This window comes from Tuber melanosporum (genome assembly GCF_000151645.1).
Source record: "Tuber melanosporum whole genome shotgun sequence assembly, scaffold_196, strain Mel28".
NCBI lineage: Eukaryota > Fungi > Ascomycota > Pezizomycetes > Pezizales > Tuberaceae > Tuber > Tuber melanosporum.
In genome coordinates this window covers 98682-121071 of record NW_003298859.1, presented here as the reverse complement: position 1 = coordinate 121071, position 22390 = coordinate 98682, and the positions used below count along the sequence as shown (strand labels likewise).

Genomic DNA, 22390 nt, shown 5'->3' with positions numbered 1-22390 from the left:
GCATGGGCCGAGTAGTTATGAATGAAACGATTATATCCAATATTGTAATTTCCTAAATTTTCGGAAGTTCGATTGATTTTATTTTCATATCCTAAATACTTGTTCATCTGCTCTGTTAAAACTTCGGTATTAGCGTGAGTAGCATTGTTTGTATCCCTCCAGAATTAAACTGGACACCATGTGTATCGCACCGTACCCGAGCACAGCAAGCTGGGTACGAGTACCATCTGGGGCAGTCTCACATGAACATTTTGATTGTGATGGCTCTCATAATACTCGTGATGCCTTGAGCGCAGGACGGTCCAATCACCAGCGGAAAGTGGAAGAAACCCCAGAAATAAAGAGCCCGGGGCACGAGACAGAACTCTGCCAGTGACGGATTGAACGCAAACCCAAGGAAGTTGCGGAAACGACCTCTCTAGCTCTCCTTCCCTCCCCCAACACTCCATTTCGACTACCACCTTTCCTCTCCCCCCCACACAACTTCCTCGTTCCCCCCAAACCGGCTTCCTTCACATTTGTCTCCTTTTCTCTCTTCTCACTCCTTTTCCTTCTTATTTCTTGTTGGCGGTAGAGAGGCCAGCTCTTTCACTATTAAACATAAACAATAAGTCGCGTTTATTTGTTCCTCACTTTCCGGCCTGCGCAGACACCAGCAGCATTCTGGTCCTATCCAAACTTGAGAACAGCACCAGCTCCTGTTAAGGACTGTCTGTTTTCATCGGTCACCGCAGCCCCCATGTTACGATACTTGGGAGCCACGCTGTTCTTCACCTCTTCGCTTTCTACTAGTCTTGCGGAAGCGCGCAATACTTCGGTAACGCTCGATAAAGATTTGCTTCAAACTCAACATCTCTGGAGCTTGGATAACCGGCCGGCCGAATGTCCGCCCTGGTATGTTCCATCCCCCTCAAGCATACGCGAAACCTCACTCCCATCCCGGCACGAGCCTCACGAAGAATAGTAGATACTTCGGAGGTGGCCACTTTGATCCTGATTTTTATGATGATACTGACGACTGTCATCTCTAGCTTTAACTGTTTGCTCCCAGCCTTTAACTGCAAGCAGTTTGCTGAGTGCAGCTCTCACGATGGGAAGTGTGAATGCCCTCCAGGTTTCGCAGGGGATAACTGTTTGCAACCGCGTAAGAATATGCCGCTGTACTAGCCGATTTTTTAAGTATCAGGATACCTTGGCGCGAATTTGTATGAGGCTTGGCGCCAAGGTGTCAGGATATTAAAAAAATCGGCTAGTACTCCCAGGTGGTCATGGAATTCGGCTAACGTTGGACTTCCTACTAGTTTGTGGTTCCCTCGCTGGCGACCAACACCGGCCACTGAAGGGTGATGGCCCATGTGAGTGCGACGAAGGGTGGAGCGGAATCAATTGCAATGGTTCGTGTTAGGTTGTTCGCCGAATTGCATTAAACTGGTTAGGTTAATGATGGAAACACTTTAGTTTGTCAAACCGATAATGCTTGCGACGCCCTTATGCCTCAGGGTGTCGACGGCGTGTGTTACAAGCAGGGCATTGCAGTCAAGCAAAACTTTCAAATGTGCGATGTAAGGAGTAAGTTCTCGAATAATGGACATTAGATGTTGCAATTTTAACCTGGGCTACCCTTAGATCGGAAAATTCTCGAGATGTTGAAGAAAAATCCTCAAGTGACCTTTTCTTGTGATAAGGGATCCGCGCAGTGTACTTTCCAATGTGAGTTACATCTACGAAGAATTATCAAAGCTCTTACCCGAGGATAACATCTTCCTTAGTTTGGGTTGATCAGGTGGAGTCGTTCTACTGCGCTCTTGATGGGTGTAATTGGGAGCTACAGACATCACCTGATAGAAATATTACCGACTACGAATGCACAAATGTTAAGTGCGAGTGTATTCCGGGACGAACCCTGTGTGGCGAGGGTGGCACAATTGATCTTAGTGAATTCTTGACCGAGGGAATTACTGGACCAGCGACCTTCTCGTGCGATTCTTCGAAACCGGATGATCAGTGCTTGTTCTCAGAAAAGGCTATGAATGAAGTCATCTCCTCAATTTTTGGGGACGAAAACATCCTGCTGAACTGCGACACCGGAGAGTGTTTGCATCGATCGGAGGTTCCTGGATATACTAGACCGATCAAAACTATTAACAAACCTCTCATCGCTGGAGTCATTTCCGGAGTTGCTCTCTTTATTGTAACAGCGATTCTAGGTTTATGGTACTTGAGCCGGCGCGCAGGACAACGCAATGGATTAGGGTCTATCCATCTACCAGATGATGACGACGAGGGTACAAGACTTATGACAGAGCACTGGCCAGCGGCGCTGCACTTTGATAAGCTTTCCTATTCTCTTAACGAAAAGCGAATTCTGAAGGATGTTGCTGGTGCGGTCAATCCGGGCCAGGTTATGGCTATCATGGGTCCTTCTGGAGCCGGGAAAACAACGTTTTTGGATATTTTGGCCTGCAAGAACAAGCGTGGTGTTGTTGGTGGTAATATCTATGTCAATGGCTCTCTTGTCTCGGATGAGGAATATAGGGAGGTCATTGGATTCGTCGATCAGGAAGATACCATGATGCCAACACTCACCGTTTACGAAACCATTCTCAACTCAGCACTCCTCCGGCTTCCCAGGGAAATGAATTACCAGGCAAAGAATCGGCGTGTTATGGAAGTTATGGGGCAACTGGGCATTTTGGGAATCAAGGACCAAATCATTGGCACCTCCGAGGACAACGGCCTTCGTGGTATCTCTGGTGGTGAAAAGCGGAGAGTAGGAATTGCCTGTGAACTTGTCACCAGCCCCAGTGTTCTGTTCTTGGATGAGCCTACAAGCGGCCTTGACAGTTTTAATGCATATAACGTGGTCGAATGCCTGGTCAATCTAGCAAGGAATTACAAGCGTACTGTGGTCTTTACGATTCATCAGCCGAAGAGTAATATTGTTGCGCTTTTTGACCAGCTGGTTCTATTGGCAAAAGGTCGATGTGTCTATTCCGGCCCGTTTGATAAGTGCCAGAGGTTAGCTTCATCACAGTAGCGCATGATGTGTTCAAGCGCAATAACTAACTTGGATTTTGTAGATATTTCGATAAGCTTGGCTACCCATGCCCTCAAGGCTTCAATATTGCTGATTATCTGGTTGACTTGACGATGCATGCTGAACAGAGGCGATCTACACCCCGCGAAGAGCCCTTGATTGAGGCTAGTGAGGCGCCCATTCCCGTCAGCCCTAGGCCATCACCGAGCGTTATGAGTGAGAGTGCTAGCGCCGATTGCAGTCCAAGGAAGAAGTTTCGTAAGAGAGGTGATTCGATTCGAGCTCTACAAGAAAGGCAGCTTTTCACACGAAGACGTTCTGAGTTCGCATCTGGTGGTGCCGAAGAGGTTATGATGTCAGATTCTTTGGAGAATACACGCGCTTGGAGAGACTCTAGCGAACCTCGGCAAAGCCTCGAAGAGACTGAACATCTTCTTCCGCCTGTTGCCCAAAGTGGGACTGATGCTACCGACCTAGACGTCTTGATCGCGGCCTATAAAGATTCGGATGTGGCAGTTGGTGTCAGGGACGAAATCGAAAATGCTGCACGCGTTACCCTCAACGGCGCCATAGACGGCAACGCTAACGGTAACGCGGACGATCACGGGGTCTCTGGAGCAATGAAAGGTTTCAGGAGGGTTGGGTGGATTGGACAATTTGCTATTTTGAGTCGAAGGACTTGGAAGAACTTGTACCGGAACCCACTTTTGATGCTTGCTCACTATGCGATTTCTATTCTTCTTGGAGGTTTGCGACAGTTTTCTCTCTCTCAACTACGGTCAAAGTGTTTTTGCTGATTCCTGTCTAGTTCTTTGTGGATACCTTTTCTTTGGCGTTAGAGATGATATCTCTGGATTTCAGAACCGCATGGGATTAATTTTCTTCGTTTTGGCACTTTTCGGGTTCAGCACGCTTACGAGCCTGAACGTATTTGCCGCGGAGAGAACCCTATTCTTGAGAGAGCGCGCCAACAGGTACTACACACCGGTCACATACTTTGCTGCCAAGGTCACGTTTGATATCGTTCCATTGAGGGTCATCCCGCCTATCATCATGGGGGCAATACTCTATCCGATGGTTGGCTTCGTTGCTGAATGGCCCGAGTTCCTTAAGTTCATGCTGGTCCTCATCTTGTTCAACTTGGCTGCATCCGCTATCTGCCTTTTCATTGGAATAGTGTTCAAGGACACCTCCTTAGCGAACCTTGTCGGCAGCTTGGTCATGCTGTTCTCACTCCTATTCGCCGGATTGCTCTTAAATCACGACAGTATTCCAAAGGGGGCACTCTGGCTACAAGCCGTCAGCATCTTTCACTACGGTTTCGAAGCGTTGATCGTGAACGAAGTCAGATATCTAAGCCTCTACGAACACAAGTAAGTGACCCCCACCTCCGTCCCTACTCGAGCGACTCTAACGGGTTGAACCAGGTTTGGCCTTGACATCGAAGTCCCTGGAGCAACTATCCTGAGCACGTTCGGCTTCGACAGTTTGGCCTATTGGAAAGACGTCATCAACCTTGGCATCTTTGCAGGAAGTTTTATAATACTAGCGTACGCAGCTATGCACTTGCTACTTGTTGAGAAGCGATGATGTGCCTGTCATTTTGTTATATCTCCCATCTTCCGGGCAGACATGCAGGCACATATAACATGCGCAGGAAGCGATGGAATGGCATGAGATGTATAATGGGTTGCGGGTGCAAAGACAGTGGATTGAAGGATTTACCTTGAGAATCACAGCATCAAGAATAGATATGTTTACAAGTACAGTACTCTAGATGGTGGGGGCGGGTACAAACAACCGCTGGAAATGATATATCGGGGTCTGCCTTTTTGCTTGTTTTTTGTAAGTAGCATTTTTCTTCTACGTAAATAGGAGTTGGGATGGGGGATTTTATTTCTTTCTCTTTCTCCTCTCTTTTTCTTTTTTCGCTCACAGTCATGTGCTTTTAATTCACCATACATACTCGAGCACATATGCAGTAGCCTGCTCTACTTTGCCTAGACGATAGACTACCGTGTAATGCGGTACTGTACTCGAGTACTTGCATTGTACTTGAGGCCCCCTTCATCCTCGACGGTTGTCTATTGTCTCCGTAATGGTGTTGCCTTATTGAAAGATATTTTTATGAAGTTGATTGTTAAGGTTTAAGTCAGGATCTTGATTATTACATTACAGTTACCTGGACATAGCGGTTGTCATGTGACAGTGGTTGCCGTGTGACAGGACGCGGCAGAGATCTTTTTATCCTACCTTTCTAAGAACTAATATTTATCCTTTATAATTATATTATTATCTTATAATATTTACTGTGTTAGTGTTACTACTTTATCATTGTTCTCAGATATAAGTTTTCTATATAATACTTAAATCTCCAAGATATTACTCATCCGGCAATGAAGTAGTTGTTCAAGTAAATGAATTTTTCTTATACTTAAAAGTAATTTTTATTTATATATAGTAAATTTCCTGTCCATTTTTAGTTTTGTATATTATTATTATAAAATTATACTTGAGAGTAATAATGAATAATGTAGCTATTTTAATGATTTGAATAAGTTAATCAAGCTGCTCATTACAACATATAACATCCAATGAGCCCAAAACAGACATGACTAAGGAACACAGAAAATGCCAAGGTACTTATGTGATCAAAAAAAGAAAGGACCAAAGTAAACAGGATTTAGGGTATAGACTACAAAACTCATAGAGGCAAAACCATAAAGAATTAATTGTAAGATCAAAGTTATAACATAGTGGAGGTTGAAACTAAAATAGATAAAGATAAGAAATACTCAGGTAATAATTATGGAAATGTATTAAGTTAACTAAAGATTTAACGAATAAGAGAATACTATCTTGCATAAGTAAGCTGAGTGGAAATACTATGTAAAATAAAGAAATAGAAGATATGCTAAAATAGAAATGGAAAATTAGGATAAGAAAAATATTTTTAGTATTACAAAATAGAAAGCAATCTAGAGACAATAGCTAGAGAAAACTAGAGAAAATAGTAGTCATGTCTTACAATGAAAATAAAACTTTTAATGAAAATAAAATTCATAGAAATAAATTTAAAAATCCAGCTACTGAATCAGCATTTCAAATCTCCTTTCTACCTTCTTTACTCTCCTCTCCTCCTTTAATCAAACTCAGCTACGTACAAGATTTATTCTTTATAAATATCAATCTCAACTTCTTTCAAAAACACAATATGAAATTTACTACAGCAACTAATACCTAGCAATGGATGATCTTTCTTACTACTATGAGTACAATTTCAGATAGCTTCAATCCACACCTCACCATTTGTCACAAAATAACTATGTTTCCAAATACCATTTCAAAAAGGCGATGGGCTCAAACTGCTCAACATGAGTCAATGGCCAGTATTGAAGAAGAAGAGTTGATGTAAGTGTAAGGAGCTGTTTTAGTTGAAGTTGGGACTCTGGGACTGACACTTAGTAGCATTTTACCGATGATCAATAATGTAGGAATTCTTGCTGTATTTACCAACCCACTTGGGAATAAAATTAAACAGCAAGTAACAATTTGTCATTTGGCACACTTATACCACCTACTTCCAGCATGGTATTCTTGACATATACAATCCAAACTATGCTTCTGGAATGGATTGGCTGTTAGCTTGCAAAGTGATTGCTTTAGTACTAGAATTGGTCAAGGAGTTTAATGGCAGAAGAAACAATACAAAGCTTCATGAGGTTTGGATTGGTGGATAGGAGAATACAGGTATTAGCCGTCAGGAAATGACATGCTAGTAGATTGAGGTGGAGATTACTATGAAACAGAGATACGAGTTAGGAAATTGGAAGATGTAAATAGGCTGGATTAAGCTTCACTTTTAATCAACCTTTGTAATACAAAGTTAATTGAATCAATTATATCAAGTCTTGAAAGTCTCAAATAATCAAACAGCTACTTTAAGTAAATTTCAAGATCACTGTTATTCAACTATGAACAAGCAAAATACAAGCCTTAAGGTCTGGAGAAAGCTTTTGCTAATATTCTTTTATTTCAGGGATCTTCGCATATTTAGTATGATTATCCTATCAGATACCTAATAAATTAAAATTGAGAGTTTCTACTAGATACAGTAAAACCTATTTTATATTAGCTTATCGTATTAAAACAAGAGTAGAAATTTGTTTTCACCCATGTGGTTCATACAAGGACAATTACTTGTAGTTTATATTAGTAGTAAATTGATACTATGGTACTAAAAGTACTAGCTGTCCTCCCCTCGAGACCTCAGAGCCCTCCTCGTAAAGTGTAGGAAAGCACTCTAGGGGGTTGCTTCTTTCTTGCTTTTTTTAATTTCCTTTCTTACCTGCTTGCATACCATCGTGACCTCTGGGAATACTAGACTGTTACCAGTAGGGGCGGGGGAGCATTGGCCAAGCAACCAAGGCGCGTTGCTCTGGTTATTGTTTAAATTATTTTATTATTATAGTTCCAGCAGACGATACTCTATCCCGGTTTTCTCATAAAAAGTGAGACAATTTTACTGGTAATAGCAATCATAATACTAGGAAAAGTTCTTACCCTACTTGTTTAGTTGAACAATGCTAACATTTCAAACTTTATTTTATTTTAATATTATCATAATAAATAATACTTCAAGAATTAGAAATAACTAGGTTATTTAATGTAGAAACTATAATACATCTACTTTTAATTCTGCTATTTGACTATGAAATATGTATATTGGTTAGGAGTACTGAGATCCGATACCTAGGAATACCTCTAAGTAGGGTATCTCCACTCAGAATTGGAATCTCAGGTGTCTAACACCAGGCTCTGGCCCCCTTATGTGGTCTACATATCATGATATATATTGATCTAAGTTGCACCTTGTGACAATAATGCTACAGAATTGCAGGTGTCAGAATAATACTATATATGTCTCTACTGTCTGTCTGACCAGATCCTGTTTACTATATATATGAGAGGAAATCTTTAGCTAGGTGGAGAAAGTGGAAAGGAGTATATCTGCCAAATACCCAGAGAGTTACTACACTTTAAAGATGGGCCAAGCTTGGTAAGGACTGTAGGTAATAGGATGATTTTGTACAAAGATATAATATTGAATATTGGAGGATCTCTATGAAGAGCCAGCATATTCTCAGAAGCACGTCCCGTGACTTATAATTAAGTCATGTGCGAAAAATAACAAATTAAAACATGACATGTCATATGACCTATATGAGGCATATGCGTAAAACAATAACAGACCTATGACTTATAATCATGAGTCTTGTGAACATGCTTTCCCTCTCAAGTGACATTCATGACACCTAGGAACTAAGGTATAGGTTTATAATTCTGGATGCTTCCAAATAGCGCCCAAGATTCTCACACAGTTGATGGTACTTCTTCACAAATCTCTCCACTTCTCTGATAGATTTTCTGATACCTGAATAATAAGTCATCTCATGGAGTATCACAGACATGTCAGCCATATAGGTTTATCCGACATCAAACTCATGCTCAACCTCGTAGTTGGTTGTGTCTAGTTGACAGCAAAACAAGTGGGTGTCTAATTCATATTCAGAATCAGGCTGGTCACTATCGTATTGCCAGGGGTTATGAGGTAATTTTGCAGATTCCGTATCATGCATATCATCATACAAGTAAGCATACTGTATGTGCAATGGAAGAAGAGGTTAGAGATTAGCATGCACTTCTCATATGTGCTTCTGATATCAGCCTACACCGGTGTATTTGCACTAATAAAATGAACATTTTGTAGGCATTGTGGAACTCCATGCACTAGATTTTTAAGATGCTGGTGAGTAAAAGCTGGTACAAGAGGAATGCTCATATTTATGTGTATTGACTCTGCTAGTGGCTGGTACCAAAGGGAGACCTGAGATGCAACTAACTTGAATGCTTGCATAGGTTTAGCGAAAGGTATCAGCTGGCATACAAAAAGGATGGAGACTTGTTGGACATCTCAAGAGTAAATTACAAGGGAATTTTGAAAAGCCTTCTCGCTGCTGACAGCACAAGCGAATCTGTTGTTTAAACTGAAGTCATTACAATCAAAAGATAATAATATTAAGAAAAATATTCATGACTCATACAATATTTACATTCACAGTGTGCACAATATTCAGACTTGGAAGACACTGAACAACATGGCCTAAAATGATAACTTGTTGTATGTCCTGATGCCAATTGTTTCAAAAGGACATATAGCTTTATCAGGAGATGTGTACCAGCTCCCTGCCATTGCTCATGTGGGCACAATTACTGTTGCATGGACTGGTAATTACAAAATCAACCGGGATAAGACCTGACATTATTTCATTCATGATAATCTAGGCTGACAGATCTATGGAGATGGTAAAATACAGTACAAGACAAGATATTAGCAAGGAATTATAACAAAATCAATTCATTTCTTGATAGCAATTTCAGAGAGACTTTCTATGATATGAGGAGACTGCAGTCCATATACGATACTCTTATGATGGTGGAGCCCAATAATGTGGCACGAAGGTAGCAGATCAAAGTGGCGATCATTGCACTTGTTAAGAACAGTGGCAAGAAGTTAAGTGTCTCACTTTGGAAAAAATGTGCTTCTCAACCTGTGCTGGGTGTCCAAGTAATTATTCCTGTATATATAATTGTAGAGCAGGGCTTGCTGCAGCTGGATGGCAGGACTCAATAGGGAGATAACATAACACAAGCTCCTGCACCAAAAAGAATGCCCAGTGGTGAAATTAGACAGAATTACCAAGATAACAAAGAGAGTGGGTCCCTGGACTGAGATAAAGCCCCTCCAACTAGGCAATGTTTAATTAAGAAGTATGCTGTGAAAGATGTTACAGCTACAGAAGAGGATCACAGTTATGTTGACTAATTGGAGGTAGCTACAGGCAAAGAATTTTTGTTTCAGGAAGCCTTGACAAAGAGTGCCCATGCTGACAAAAAGGATTGTGACAATGCAGACCTGGATAAGGTATCTATACATATAAAATGTGGTGCTCAGGAATGCGAGACCAAGAGTACTCAGGCAGACAATGAGGATCAGTAAGCTGAAGACTTCTATAAGTTACTGACATTCAAAAAAGAGTCAGGTTCAGGATTGTGTGACAAAAAGTATACATGCTGATGAAGAGGAATGTGACAATGCAGACCTCTATGATACTACTACGCCTAAAGAATTGGGTTTGCAGGAATCTAACAAATTGGGAATCCAGACTACTGAAGAGTATCTCAATGATACAGACCTCTATGAGGCACTTACATCCAAATAATATTAGATTGAAGATTGCGAGGCAAATTGAGCTAAGGCTGACGAAGATTATTAATATTAGGAATACCAGGATCTGATACCTAGAAATCACTCTAAGTAGGTTAACCACAATGGGAATCTCTCATCTCTCATCTCCAACGCACCCCTCCGATCCCGTGATGGGGCCCGCACATCATCATATATATCTATCTCTGTTGGGTCCTGTGACTATAATGCCTCAGGATTTAAGGTATTAGAATAACATCCTATATGTTGCTACCGTCCATCCAACCAGATGCAGTTTGAAGAGTATATGAGCAGTGACTTTTGGCTAAGGTTGAGAAGTAGAATGGAGTAAATCTGTTCGCTACTCAGAGAGCTACAAGGCTTCAAAGATGTAACATCTTTAGCAAGAGTTGTAAGTAACCAGACATTTTTGCACAAAGATATGATATCGCATGTTAAAGGATCTCTCCAGGAGACCAATATATTCACACCCACACTATGATAGTTAGAAGAGTCTAGAACTCGGAGAAACACTACCAGACAATCCAATTGTCACAAACGTGGCTTGGAATGGAAAAGGTTTTCACATGACATATGGTTATAAGTCACAGGTATGTTATAGTTTTGCGCATATAACCCATTTGGGTTATATGATTTGTTATGTGTGGGATTTGTGATGCTTTCGCACATGGCTCAAGTATGAGTCATGGGACGTGCGCCTGCCGAGTATGCCTTGCGAGTGTGCCTTGCCGGTAAGCCTTGCGCAAATGATTTATGCTTCACACATGACCTCATTATGAGGTCATGGGTTTCACGCATATGACTCAGTCGAGTTGTATGACTTGTTTATTGTGTTATGATTGGTTTATCAGTTTTTGTACATGACCTCACTATGAGGTCATGGGTTTTGAGCATGTGATCACTTTGGTCACATGAATAGTGTATTATAATTTGGTTTCGCACATGGGACTACTTTAGGTCACATGACTATGGGCGAGAAGAATACTATATAAGGAGGCCGATGTGGCTGAGGAAGATAGGTTCTTCATGCTTTGTTCTGAGTACTTTTCCTCGTCCTTGCCGTCGCTTTTCCCCAAGCGTTTCTTTTGCCCTAGTGATGGGCCATGATACCTTGGATTCTGGAGGAGATATCCGAGTTCGCTTAGTAGTTCCTGGGGTCCTTGGTGTTGAGGTCTGTTAGGTGTTGCATGGCGGACTACTTGTTTGCATCTCGTTTCGTTGCTGGATGGTTTCTCACGATGCTGTCACTTCGAGCACTTCATCACGGTCGCATACGAGCCCCTTTCGCTAAAATGTCTATAGCTTCCTGTCTATCGTCTACATGCAGGGTTCGCTTTCGATTGTGGGGATTGAACATTATGTTTGGGGATCACCAGTATCATTCTTTGGGCCAGATCATGTCTTTTGTTGGGTTTTAACGGAGTCCTTAGTTCTCGCGATACAAAACGCCCTTGGGTTAGACTGATGACCTTCTCAAGTATCAACGCATTGAACCGGCCACATCAATCCACTGGGGAGAGGGCCGCGCCGGCCCCCCCCCTCCCTGTTACTATATATTTCTACGGTCAGAATCCTACGATGTTGTTTATCACCCTTCCCTTGGATGTTTTGTCCTTGCGGCATATACGGTGGTTCAGAGAGGTGTCTCCTCCTCGCCTCAGTGGGGATGGCTTTGACCCTGAAAAGTCTTACCCCCTGGTGTGGTTCTTCATTGCTTCCTGGAGCGGTGTGGAACGATTGGCTACCAGACACTCATGTTGTCTGTACATTTGGGTGGTTCGGTTTTGGTCTGTAGTTGGCAGCTTCACCCATTGCAAGTGGGGCCTACCTTCTGTTTGTCTGCTTCTGTTCGTTCGCCTTCCTCCTTCTTATCATGTCAGTTGGGGATGCCTCTTGCCCGTCGTTCGGTCTGTCCCTTTTGCCGGACCTGTGGTGCTGGCTTTGGCTGGCTCTGCTTATCTTTTCCCTGCTCTGTTGGACTTCAGTTCAGCTGAGTAGGATGGTGTGGCTGGTGTTGGTGCCTTCGGGTGTTAGTGCTTCCTCCTTTGTGGCTCCCAGCTTTGGCTGGTAGGCTCCTCTCGGCTATATGGAGTTGAGGGTTGTGGCTCTGTCGATGTGGCCAAGACCAGTAGCTGCCTGATGGGGTTAGGTATAGCTGTCCTGTGGCTATCGGATGGTTATTCTGTCTGAGGGGCTGAGGGGACTGGATGGGCTCTGTAGTGCCTGGTGTGTGGGGCCTGGGAGAGGCTAATTGGGGGGGGAGAGGCGCCTGCGAGCACCGGTCGGGCATGCATCAGGTTGGGCGATGTCTAATTGAGTGTTTCCAGCCTGATGGGGCTGTTGGGTGAAGCTGCCGAGTGCTGCAAAGCTCCTCGATGACACGGATGATCGATGGCCACCTGTGCGGATAGTGGGTTGCGACCACCTGGTTGGACTTGTTTGAGTCTTGCGTGCCGGGCTTTGTGGGGTTTGTTTGGTTTCTTTGATTCGGCAATGGGCATGGCTGGTGGGGACAAGGCACCACGGGTAGGAGATAGGCCCTACTGGCCATTTAGGTCTGTCATCACCTCTATGTATTTCTTTTGTTTATGTGTTTGTTTTGGGGGACAGGCAGCAGGTACAGGTCCTCCTTACCATTATACTCTTCGGAGGCACTTGGCAAAGTAGGTTCATAGGGTTGACGGTTGGGTAAGAGGATGCAAGAGGTGGACATGTTGGTCACCTCCTCTCTGCCATTTTGCTGCCTGTAGTTTGTATTTGTTTAGTGGTTTTTGTTGGTTTTCTACTGTAGTGGAGGTTTTGTGGGATGGTGTTCAGCCCGGGTGGTAGTGATTTTATATTTTGTTTGGACGAGGAATCTGGTTGGGTCGGTCTCTTGCTTGGCTTCGGCTACGCTTGGTGCTGGTTGGCATCATACCAGAGGGGCTACGGACTTGGACCAGAGTGGGTGCTGGGTTGTTTTGACGGTCTTGTAATTAGTTCTTGTGCGGGCATGACACGGGGATGACACATGCGGGGCCGTAGACTTAGTTAGCATAGGATTAGTGGTATACCGGTTAGCGGTATCCCTGTGCCGGTGGGGGCTCATAGTATGCCAGTATTGGCAGTATGAGTTTAAATAAAATTAGATTAACTTCTAAGTACTTTTCCTACTTCTTGCACTCCATGTCGGAAGTGAGCACACGAATACTTTACTTTATTTCGCTTGCGATAAATACTTCATCTGGTGTTGCTTATTTGCGTTTTTCGTTTTGGGCGGTCGGTTAGAAGTTAGTTGTTCTCACTTAGAAGACACTTCAGTGGGAGATATCCATGGCCTGGTCCCGGTAATCACTGAGTGTAGTTTGGACGAGGATGGCGTCTTCGACTGCCTCCTCATCCACGGATTCTCCCACTCCTTCGAGGATGTCCTCCCCTGTTCAGTTTGGCTTCAACGCTTCCTCCTTACTTGAGTCAGCCCGTGCGGCCTTGTCACTTGCGCCTACTACTGAGGCCAACCGTGGCCTCATTCCCACTACTACACGGTGATATGTCGCACCCAAAGGGAACTTTGGTTTCGTACTATTTCACCACTGCCACGGGTGTCAGAATGTGGTAAACCAGCAGTTTGATGATTTGGTTTGCCAAACGGTCACTGACGCGACCATTGCCACGATGAAAGAAGTGGAGGTTTTGGTGAGAGATTTCCTAATCGGGAGAGGCTGTTCCGCCACATGTGGCTTGAACAAAGACACTACCACAGGACTGTTGTTTTGGCTCAACTCAGACCGTGGCTCAGAATATTCTCCAGCTCCCGTGCCTTCCTCCCCTAAAGATTCCCAGGATATAGTCCCTGAATCCTCCATCCCCCCTGCCAAGGAAAACTTGACTGCCACCATGGTTGAGGCCAGCTCTTGGCCCACTAATCCTCCCCTCGCTAGGGCTGTCTAAAGCAAGATCCCCAGCTTCTTCCACTAGGCCCACAATCTCAGGACTGGCTCCTCGACTCTCTCCTTCCTGGCAGGGATGTCTTCAAGCAAAAGGGCTCTTTACGAAACACCGAAGTTCAAGCTGGATGACCCTGATCATGAGGACTATAACTCTCCTGCCTCTGAGATGCGCTGCTGGGCATGGTCGGCATCTCCCGCTAAGCGATCTGCTGCTCCTCTCCTCGGTCCTCAATTTTTGAGGGCTATCAGCGTTGATGAGGGATGGAAAAAACAGATTGTGCCAGCTCTCCCTGGCCTACACCTAGGCGTTCACCAGGGGCGCCTGGCCTTCCCTCCGCCTGTGGTACTCCCATCGACAATCGAAGCCACACCCCCTTCTCCATCCCCGCTTATCACTGAGGATGTCCTACCCACCTCTGAGGTGCTGGCCAGGGACACTCCTATGGAGCTGGATGATGGGGGCAACTCGGAAGCGACTGGTTTGGGTGACAGCATACATGCCCCTACACCAACTATGGGTTCATCACCTCCGCCCATTATTGAACAATGGGTGTTACCTCCCAGAGGCCAACTAGAGGATCACTCAGAAGCCCCCAGTGGCGATTCAACCCCATTGGTGGTTCAGCTCCCAGAGACCGAATCAGAGGATGCCGACGCTGTGGTGGCCCAGGCGGACTCAATCATGGCAGGCGTCTGTGAGATGCTGAATGCTGGTAGGACTCCCTCACCTGAACCCTGCTTGGGTAGTGTAACTAGGTCCATGTTGGAGGGCCTAGAGGACATCCAGTCCGGCAATACTCAGCCTCTCCTCTCCTTGGAATCTGGGTCGATTGAAGACGACACAGTACAGGACGTGCGAACTTGGATGAACAGTGGGCCCACCTTTGATGATGAAGGTCCGAGAAACAGGATAAACTACTGGAGTCAAGTTCACATCTTGGAACGGGCAGTAAAAGCACTGACCGACATTGTTGGCAGACAAGGGGAGGAGATTGAAGCCCTTCAGGGAAAGTTGTCCCCCCGCCGCCGCCCCCCCTTGCTGTTCCTCACAGCACCTCCGCTGTCTCTTCGGAGCCAACCCTACCATCCCCTACCCCTAAGAGACAGGAGGCCTCTATGGAGGCTCCCTCTGCTAAGCCTCTTTTACAGAGGTAGTAAAACGAATAGCATACGTGCCCAAACCCCCTGCTGGCCCGCAGGAACCAATACGTCCTATCTGGCCCGCATCAGCGGCCTCATCCCACCAGTCTAGCAGCAGTAGCAGCTCCTCCAGTGAAGGGGTCTAGTCTTGCGAATAGCACGTGGAGGTGAAAGCAAGTATGTTCACTGGGAAAAGGAGGAGGGGGAGGAAGAAGATAAAAGGAAAGAACGAAGAAAACATGACAAACGCCTGAGTGGTGCTGCTAGAAGGAGATGAAAGGGTGCCAGAGGATCTGGTGATGAAAGGGAGGCGGCGACCCCGGCCAAGACTCAGGGGAAGGCTGACAAACAAGGATTGGCTCTAAAGGGTACGACACCTGCTACTACGATGGCTCAATCCGGGCCAGCAGCCCTGGCCAGTGTCAAGGTAGCCATGGCCCAGACAAGACAGGAATACCATCGAGTACCAATGGGACCTCCAGACCCACTAAACTCAGTACCACCACTGCTGCGCTCGTCGCCAACCCCGAATGCTAGGGGAAGGCACATAACCATACGCTTCATTACGCTGAAGAAGGTTGCCCTGCCAGAAGGCATCGATATTGAGGCAATCTGAAATCGGATCAATATGACCTTCTCCAATCAGGGAAACATATGGGGAAATGCTCCTTATATTCGCGCAGGACACATCCGGCCAGAAATTGGATGCATCTTCCTGACTTTGGCGGCACACTCCGTGACAGAGTTAGGCAGCCAGCTTGATAAAGCCAGGCTCAACCTGCTTAGGGAATTGTCACTCCCGGAGTTTGAGTTCCAGAGGAACCTGAAAAAGGTGAAGATTTTTGTTTCTGGTATCCCACTTGCTGACACAGGAAGGGGATCGATTTGGAGGGTGGAAGGATGGACTAGAAGCGCAGCTTTTGAGGGCCTTCGTACTGATCTGGAGCAATCCAATACTGGTGTAGTCACTGTTTCCCTGTCCGATATTATGGGATCCATACACGCCATGAGGCAGGCCAATGCTACAAGTTGTAGCATCCGCTTCGTGGTGGAAAATAATGAGGCCATCAAGGAAAGACTGGCAGAGAGAAAGATTTGGTTGCAAGGAGGTGCCTGCAATGTCTGAGCTTTTGAAGAGCATCGCCCGCTTAAGGTATGTGGTAAGTACCTGAAAACCGGCCACTTCGAGGCGACATGTGGCTGCCCCCCTCGGTGCCGATTCTGCTTCAGAGAGCATTTCTCTCGGGAGTACAGGTGCAGCAAGCTGGCTTGTCCCAGAAGAGTGGGTCAGGCCTGTGGAAATACCAGGAGAAAGTGTTGGTTGTGCGACTGGATGGACCACTTCAAAGGATACGAGCGATGCCCAGGTATCAAATCGTCATCTCCAACTCCACCTTCCTCACCTGCTGCACAAGGAACAGCTACACCAACAAGACCCGCTAAGGAACCTGTTAGAAAACCAGAACAGCAGGGTAGGAGGGGAGAAGAGAATAGAAGGAAAAGAAACTGCAGCTGTGGGAGGTCACCAACTCCCAGGCTGGTCGAGATCAGCAGTGATGAGGAAGATGAGGCTCCCCGCCGTAAGTTGCAAAAGGCCAAGGGTAAGGAACCAGAACGGCCTTCCCCCTCCCCATCCCCGGCACGTGGAATTTTAAAAACTAGGGCCGGCACCGCCACTAAACCCCGTGATGAGGAAACAGGTTGGGTTGCCTGGGATCTGGATACTTGCTCCGCCTATGCCTCTGGCCCCTGCGGCCTGTGTAGATCAGTTGAGGCCCCCTTTTACTGCTTATTACGATATTAGCATTAAACGTGGGGAGGAGTAGTCGGAATTGGGTGCTGGCTTTTGATTTGTTTTTCTTTGTTGATTTGTTGTTTGTTATTGAACCTCCTGTGGATCGGGAGGGACAACATGTACCAGTAGATGTTAATGGGTGGGATTTGTTTTCCTTTGTTGAAAAGTCAAGTAGTGAGGTATTTGTTCAGTCCCACATTTGTGGATTGTTTGAGGTGGTAGGGCATGGGAAAGGCAGTGCTCGGATTGGATATTGGGAAAAAGGGGCAAGGAGGGTACTCGCTGGAGTTCACTTTGGACCCTGCTATACCAAAGACCAGTTTGCTCGATGGTTGGATGAGCTTGGGGAGCCTGACATCGTGTTTGGAGATTTCAACGTTAGACATCAAGACTGGGACCCCAGCGTAGACCATAACATTACAGGCAGATGGTGGCTGAAACAATAGTTCACGGCCCCAGTCCATGATAGGAATATGGTACCTTTGACAGTGCTAACCTTTCGAGATATTTCCGGAATCGACCTATGCCTGCACCAGGCGCCATATGTCAGACATCGATACATGGACGCTGCTGGTTGTGAGCACAGTACTCAAGTCCTTAAGCTGAAGGTGGACCTCCGTGACAATGTTATACATCGGGGGCTGGGCTTGGAAAAAAGCAGTCTGGAAAAAGGTTGGGAAGCGGTTAGACACCATTAAAGAGGTGGGAGATAAGAGGTTGTGGAAAGGGTTGAGGCATGTGGTGGACGTGCTCCCACAGCCCTCTGTTGGCAGAGGTCGGTGCGAGTGGTGGACACCAGAGTTGGAAACAATGAGGTTGGATGTGGCTCGGCTACGACGATACTCCAAGCGTAAGGCGGAGTGGACGGAGGACTACAAGCTGGTCAGGAGTGTTTACCGGGCTTGCCTGTTGAGGGCCAAGTTCGAACACATCAGGGCCAAGATAGCTGACAGTCAGGACCTGGACATATTTCTGCTGGCAGGAAAATTGGAAGCCAAGCAAACACTTCCCTCCATGGCCCAGCCAGATGGGTCCTATGCTACGACCCATTCAGACATCAGCGACCTGATTGCACAGCAGCTATCTCTTGGTGATCCTGCGTCTTGGAAGGACTCCATGGTTAATATGAACAGTGCTCAGGAAATGGAGATTGCCCTTGCTAGGTCCCCTATGAACAGGGGTCCAGGCAAGGATGATATCGGATATCCTTTCATACGGTTCTGGAAACGGAGGAATACAACAACTTTGGGATGTCTGGTGGACTATGGGCTGCGTCACGATATTCCAGATTGGCATCGGGCAGAGTTAGTGCTCATACTGAAAATTGACAAACCCAGATACGATGTCGTCAAGTCATCGAGAATGATACACCTCCTCCCGACACCTGCGAAGGTTACAGAACGAGTGGTCCTGCTGAGATTGGCCATGTGTCTTGACCTGGGGGAGCTGCAATTTGGTTCTCACCAGAAGAGGGGAGTTCACGATACCATGGCAGTGGTCTTTGAATTCCTATGGCATAATGAGGGCTATAAATGGCTGATTTTATCCATGGATGTTGAAGGAGGATTCGATAACATTGATGTTGACCTCCTGTCGGACTTCCTGGTTGCCCGGGGGTGTCCATCGAACCTGTATCAGTGGGTGTGAAGATGGACTTCCTGTCGGTCGATTCGTTTCCGATTTAATAGATCCGTCTCCAAGATCTACTATGTCAGCAAAGGGGTACCTCAGGGCTCGCCTCTCTCTCCTTTCCTCTTTGGGGCCTAGGTGGTGGATATATTCACACCGCGAATGCGATACTCCCCTGGGGTCCGACATTTGGTGGTCTCATATGTTGATGATAGGGTCATCATGGTGGCTCCAGAATCTTGTAATGCTGCCCAGTACTATGCAGGGGAAATCTTTGCAGACTGCGATCGTATAGCAAGGACTAGGGGAATGGGGTTTAGTACCCTCAAGATCCAGTGGATTGGGTTTGGGGACAGGGCGTGGGGAGGAATGGAGTTGTTGAGAGAAATGGTTTTGCCTTCTGAGGATTTGCAGGTTCTTGGGTATAGGTTTAATGTATTTTTTAACTTTTCTTCTCATATAAAGTACTGGTTGGAAAGGGGATTGGGTGTCTGGAGAAGGATTTTGGTGTTGGGGAGAAGGATTGGGAGTGTTGGTGGACTAGGGGCGTGGGAGACTTACCGCTTGGTACAGGCAGCCTACCTTCCGACTGTTTATCACAGAATTGAATTTGTAACCGACCACAGGTCATATGTGAAACCGATTCAGGTCCATGTCAATGACTGCCTCCGATCAGTTTTCTGGACCCCAATGAAGCTGGCAAACAATATACAACTGGCTGAGTTCGGAACACCACCTGTTGCCATCCAAGGAAGGTATCTGCAGCGGAGGTGCTACAGCCGATTTATCAACCACCGGTACTGTGACCAACACCCATGGTCTGGTGAAATACGGCTCGTTTGGAAGCAGGAGGAGATAGTGGCATATCTGCAGAGCTCAGACAAGGAACTCACTTGCCGCGCCACGATTGCAATTGGGAAAGGCAAGGTGGTGATGGCTGCACGACACCATTCACTGCACACAGATCTTTGCAAGACCTCGGATGTGGTCATATACACAGACGGGTCCAAGTCCTCTGAAGGGGCCAGTGTGGCACTGGCAGTATTTGAGAAAGGGACCCTGACTCGGGTCAACTGTTGCTCGGTTCCCGCGTCTTGGAGCATTGTTGAGTGCGAGTTGTTTGCGATTATCTGTGCACTCCGACATACCCAAGGGATGGCCAAGAGATGTCCGGTTGATGTGTTTCTGGACTGCGCTCCAGCCCTCACCTTGGTAGAGAGTATTTTTGTGGAAGGAGATTTGACTGAACTGTGGGACGGTATGGCACCACTGCTGAACGAATTGAGCCACATCAACCTTAGCTCGGTTCTGGGACACAGGGGCATCGACAGCAATGAGATGGTAGACCTAAAGGCTAAGGCCTGCGTGGGTCGCCCACTGCACCCTTTGCTCTGGGAAGGGGTTAGCTTTGGAATCAGGCACGTGACTCTGGCTCAAGAGTTGCAAAAAGAAGAGTGGGGTTCCTGGCACAACAGGGAGGGACATGGGTATTATGCTCGTGAACCTAGGACACTTAGACATCTTCGTGGACTCACCCGCATGGACTCCTATATTTTGCTGAGGGTCCGCAGTGGGATGGAGTTGGTTGGTCATAACAGTTGTGAGGGGAAGGACGACAGACACCACTGGATTGAGTGCCTCCATTATGCTATAGGACGACCTGCTGACGAGGACTTGTACAAGGATTCGGTGATATCACGATGGAAGTCTGGTAGGTGAGTCACAAGTGGTTAGGCCTGGGGATTTCCCGGCATGTTAAGACAGTGGACACGGAGTTGGTAGTGGCGGGTAATCCCTTTGACGGCACACTGACGGTGGAAAGAGGTGGCCGGCTGGCAACTCTAGGGAATCCCACGGCTTGTGTCCGGTGTGAGAAAAAACATGATGGTAGTGGATGCGTTCTGCTGGGACTGGTAACCTTGCCGAAGAAGTGGTTCTTGTTGCCCGACTAGGGATATTGCGACTGTCCCTGTTAAGGGACTGTGATCTCTGCGGCGGCCACCCAGAGGCGAGTCACCTTGGCTGAACACTTTGAGCAAAAGCTCCAGTGTTTACGGACATGTCATGATCAGTTTTAGCTTTTTCAGCACCAGCAATCGTACGAGCTGGACCTCGCGACTCGAATGTCAGTAGTTTTGCGGTGGGCTAAGACAAAGGGGTTGTTAAAAGAAGAGCGCTGTTCATTTTGTGGGATGGTTCTGGCCGAGGGGTACTTGGACCGGGGACTACATTATAAGAGGATGGAGGGATGTTGGGATAGACTTTATGTTTCCTTTGTTGAGTATGTGGGACAAATTGTACTGGAGGCAGATAGGGGTGAGGGGATGAAGTGGTGGTTGGGGGGCGGGGTGGGAAGACGCATAAATCTGGGGTGACGCTAGACGTCACGAGTGCTCGTGAGCCAAGGTAGGTAGTAATTTTTGGATTTATATTTGGGAGGAGTGGTTGCAGGGTGGAACGGTCCGTGGTAGTGTATTTTAGATAGTTTGTTTGTTTGGGGTGTGGGGGAGACTGGTCGTATGCCGGTGTCAGTGGTACTGGTATAAATAAAATTAGATTGAATTCTAAGGACTTTTCCTACTTATTACTTTAACGAATACAAAACACCTTTACAATCTTTATCTTTATTGCAACATTATTGTTACACCGGGGAAGGCTCTTCACGAAGAAGAGTTAGAGAAAACTTACGATAGGCGTTTCCGATAGAAGACAAAGGTCTTATACTATCGATAACGTAGGCAGAGGCCTACCGCTATCGGAAGATGAAGGAAGAAGAAGTAGGAGAAGAGAAGTATCGTTCCCTATTGTCAAGAACTAACCATCTGAGGAGGGATCGTTACATTACAAAGCGTTACCAATTGCGACGCCAAAAGATACAAGATGGCATCCTTCAATCCAGACAGGGAAGGAGATATCAACATCGACGATCAAAACCTTAACCTAGGAGGATTCAGTGATGCCCTAGATCACTTCTCAGCAGAACCCTCGAGAGTAGCAAGTCCAGTAACCCCAGAGAAAGGATCATGAGTTGATAGCTCTCCTGCAGGAACTCAACGACCTGAGAGAATGTCGGGATCAGCAGTACCTGGGCCACAAGCCCCAGCCGCTCCGGCATCAGGAACTAGCATACTTGGAATGACTGAAAATCAGTTTCAGGCATTTCTCGCAGCAACACGAAATACAGGACAAGGAAACGTCTAATGACCGAGAGCAAAGGAACCCGACACATATGAAGGAGCTGAAGACAAACTACGAATATTCTTAGCGCAGTGTGAAGGATATTTTCTCGTCAAGGGATATGGAGATCACCATGACGAAATTAAGATTCCATACATGGAATCTCTACTCAGAGAACTCACGGGATAATGGATTATGCATTTTCAAGATCGAAGAAAGCAGAGGGAATGGGTCACATAAGAAGAGTTCAAGGTGACACTCTTCGAACAATTCGGAGATCCTAACACTAAAGAAACTGCAAGACGAAAGCTGGAAAAACTCCAACAGGGAAAACAAACTTTCTTGGCATACTGGAACGAATGCCGAGTATTGGAATGCGAGGCTGAGTTTGATGA

The 22390-nt window shown here is 46.1% G+C and overlaps 1 protein-coding gene; it reads left to right on the top strand.

Annotated features, from left to right (window-relative positions):
* The first annotated feature begins 478 nt into the window (after positions 1-478).
* Positions 479-5314, top strand: GSTUM_00000442001 (uncharacterized protein). XM_002837608.2 has 10 exons: positions 479-894; positions 1032-1144; positions 1302-1394; positions 1459-1569; positions 1627-1710; positions 1770-1783; positions 1826-3018; positions 3081-3784; positions 3846-4410; positions 4465-5314. Exons 1-10 carry the CDS (start codon positions 740-742, stop codon positions 4625-4627), a joined length of 3195 nt encoding a protein of 1064 aa, XP_002837654.1. The 5' UTR covers positions 479-739; the 3' UTR covers positions 4628-5314.
* Positions 5315-22390: the final 17076 nt, after the last annotated feature.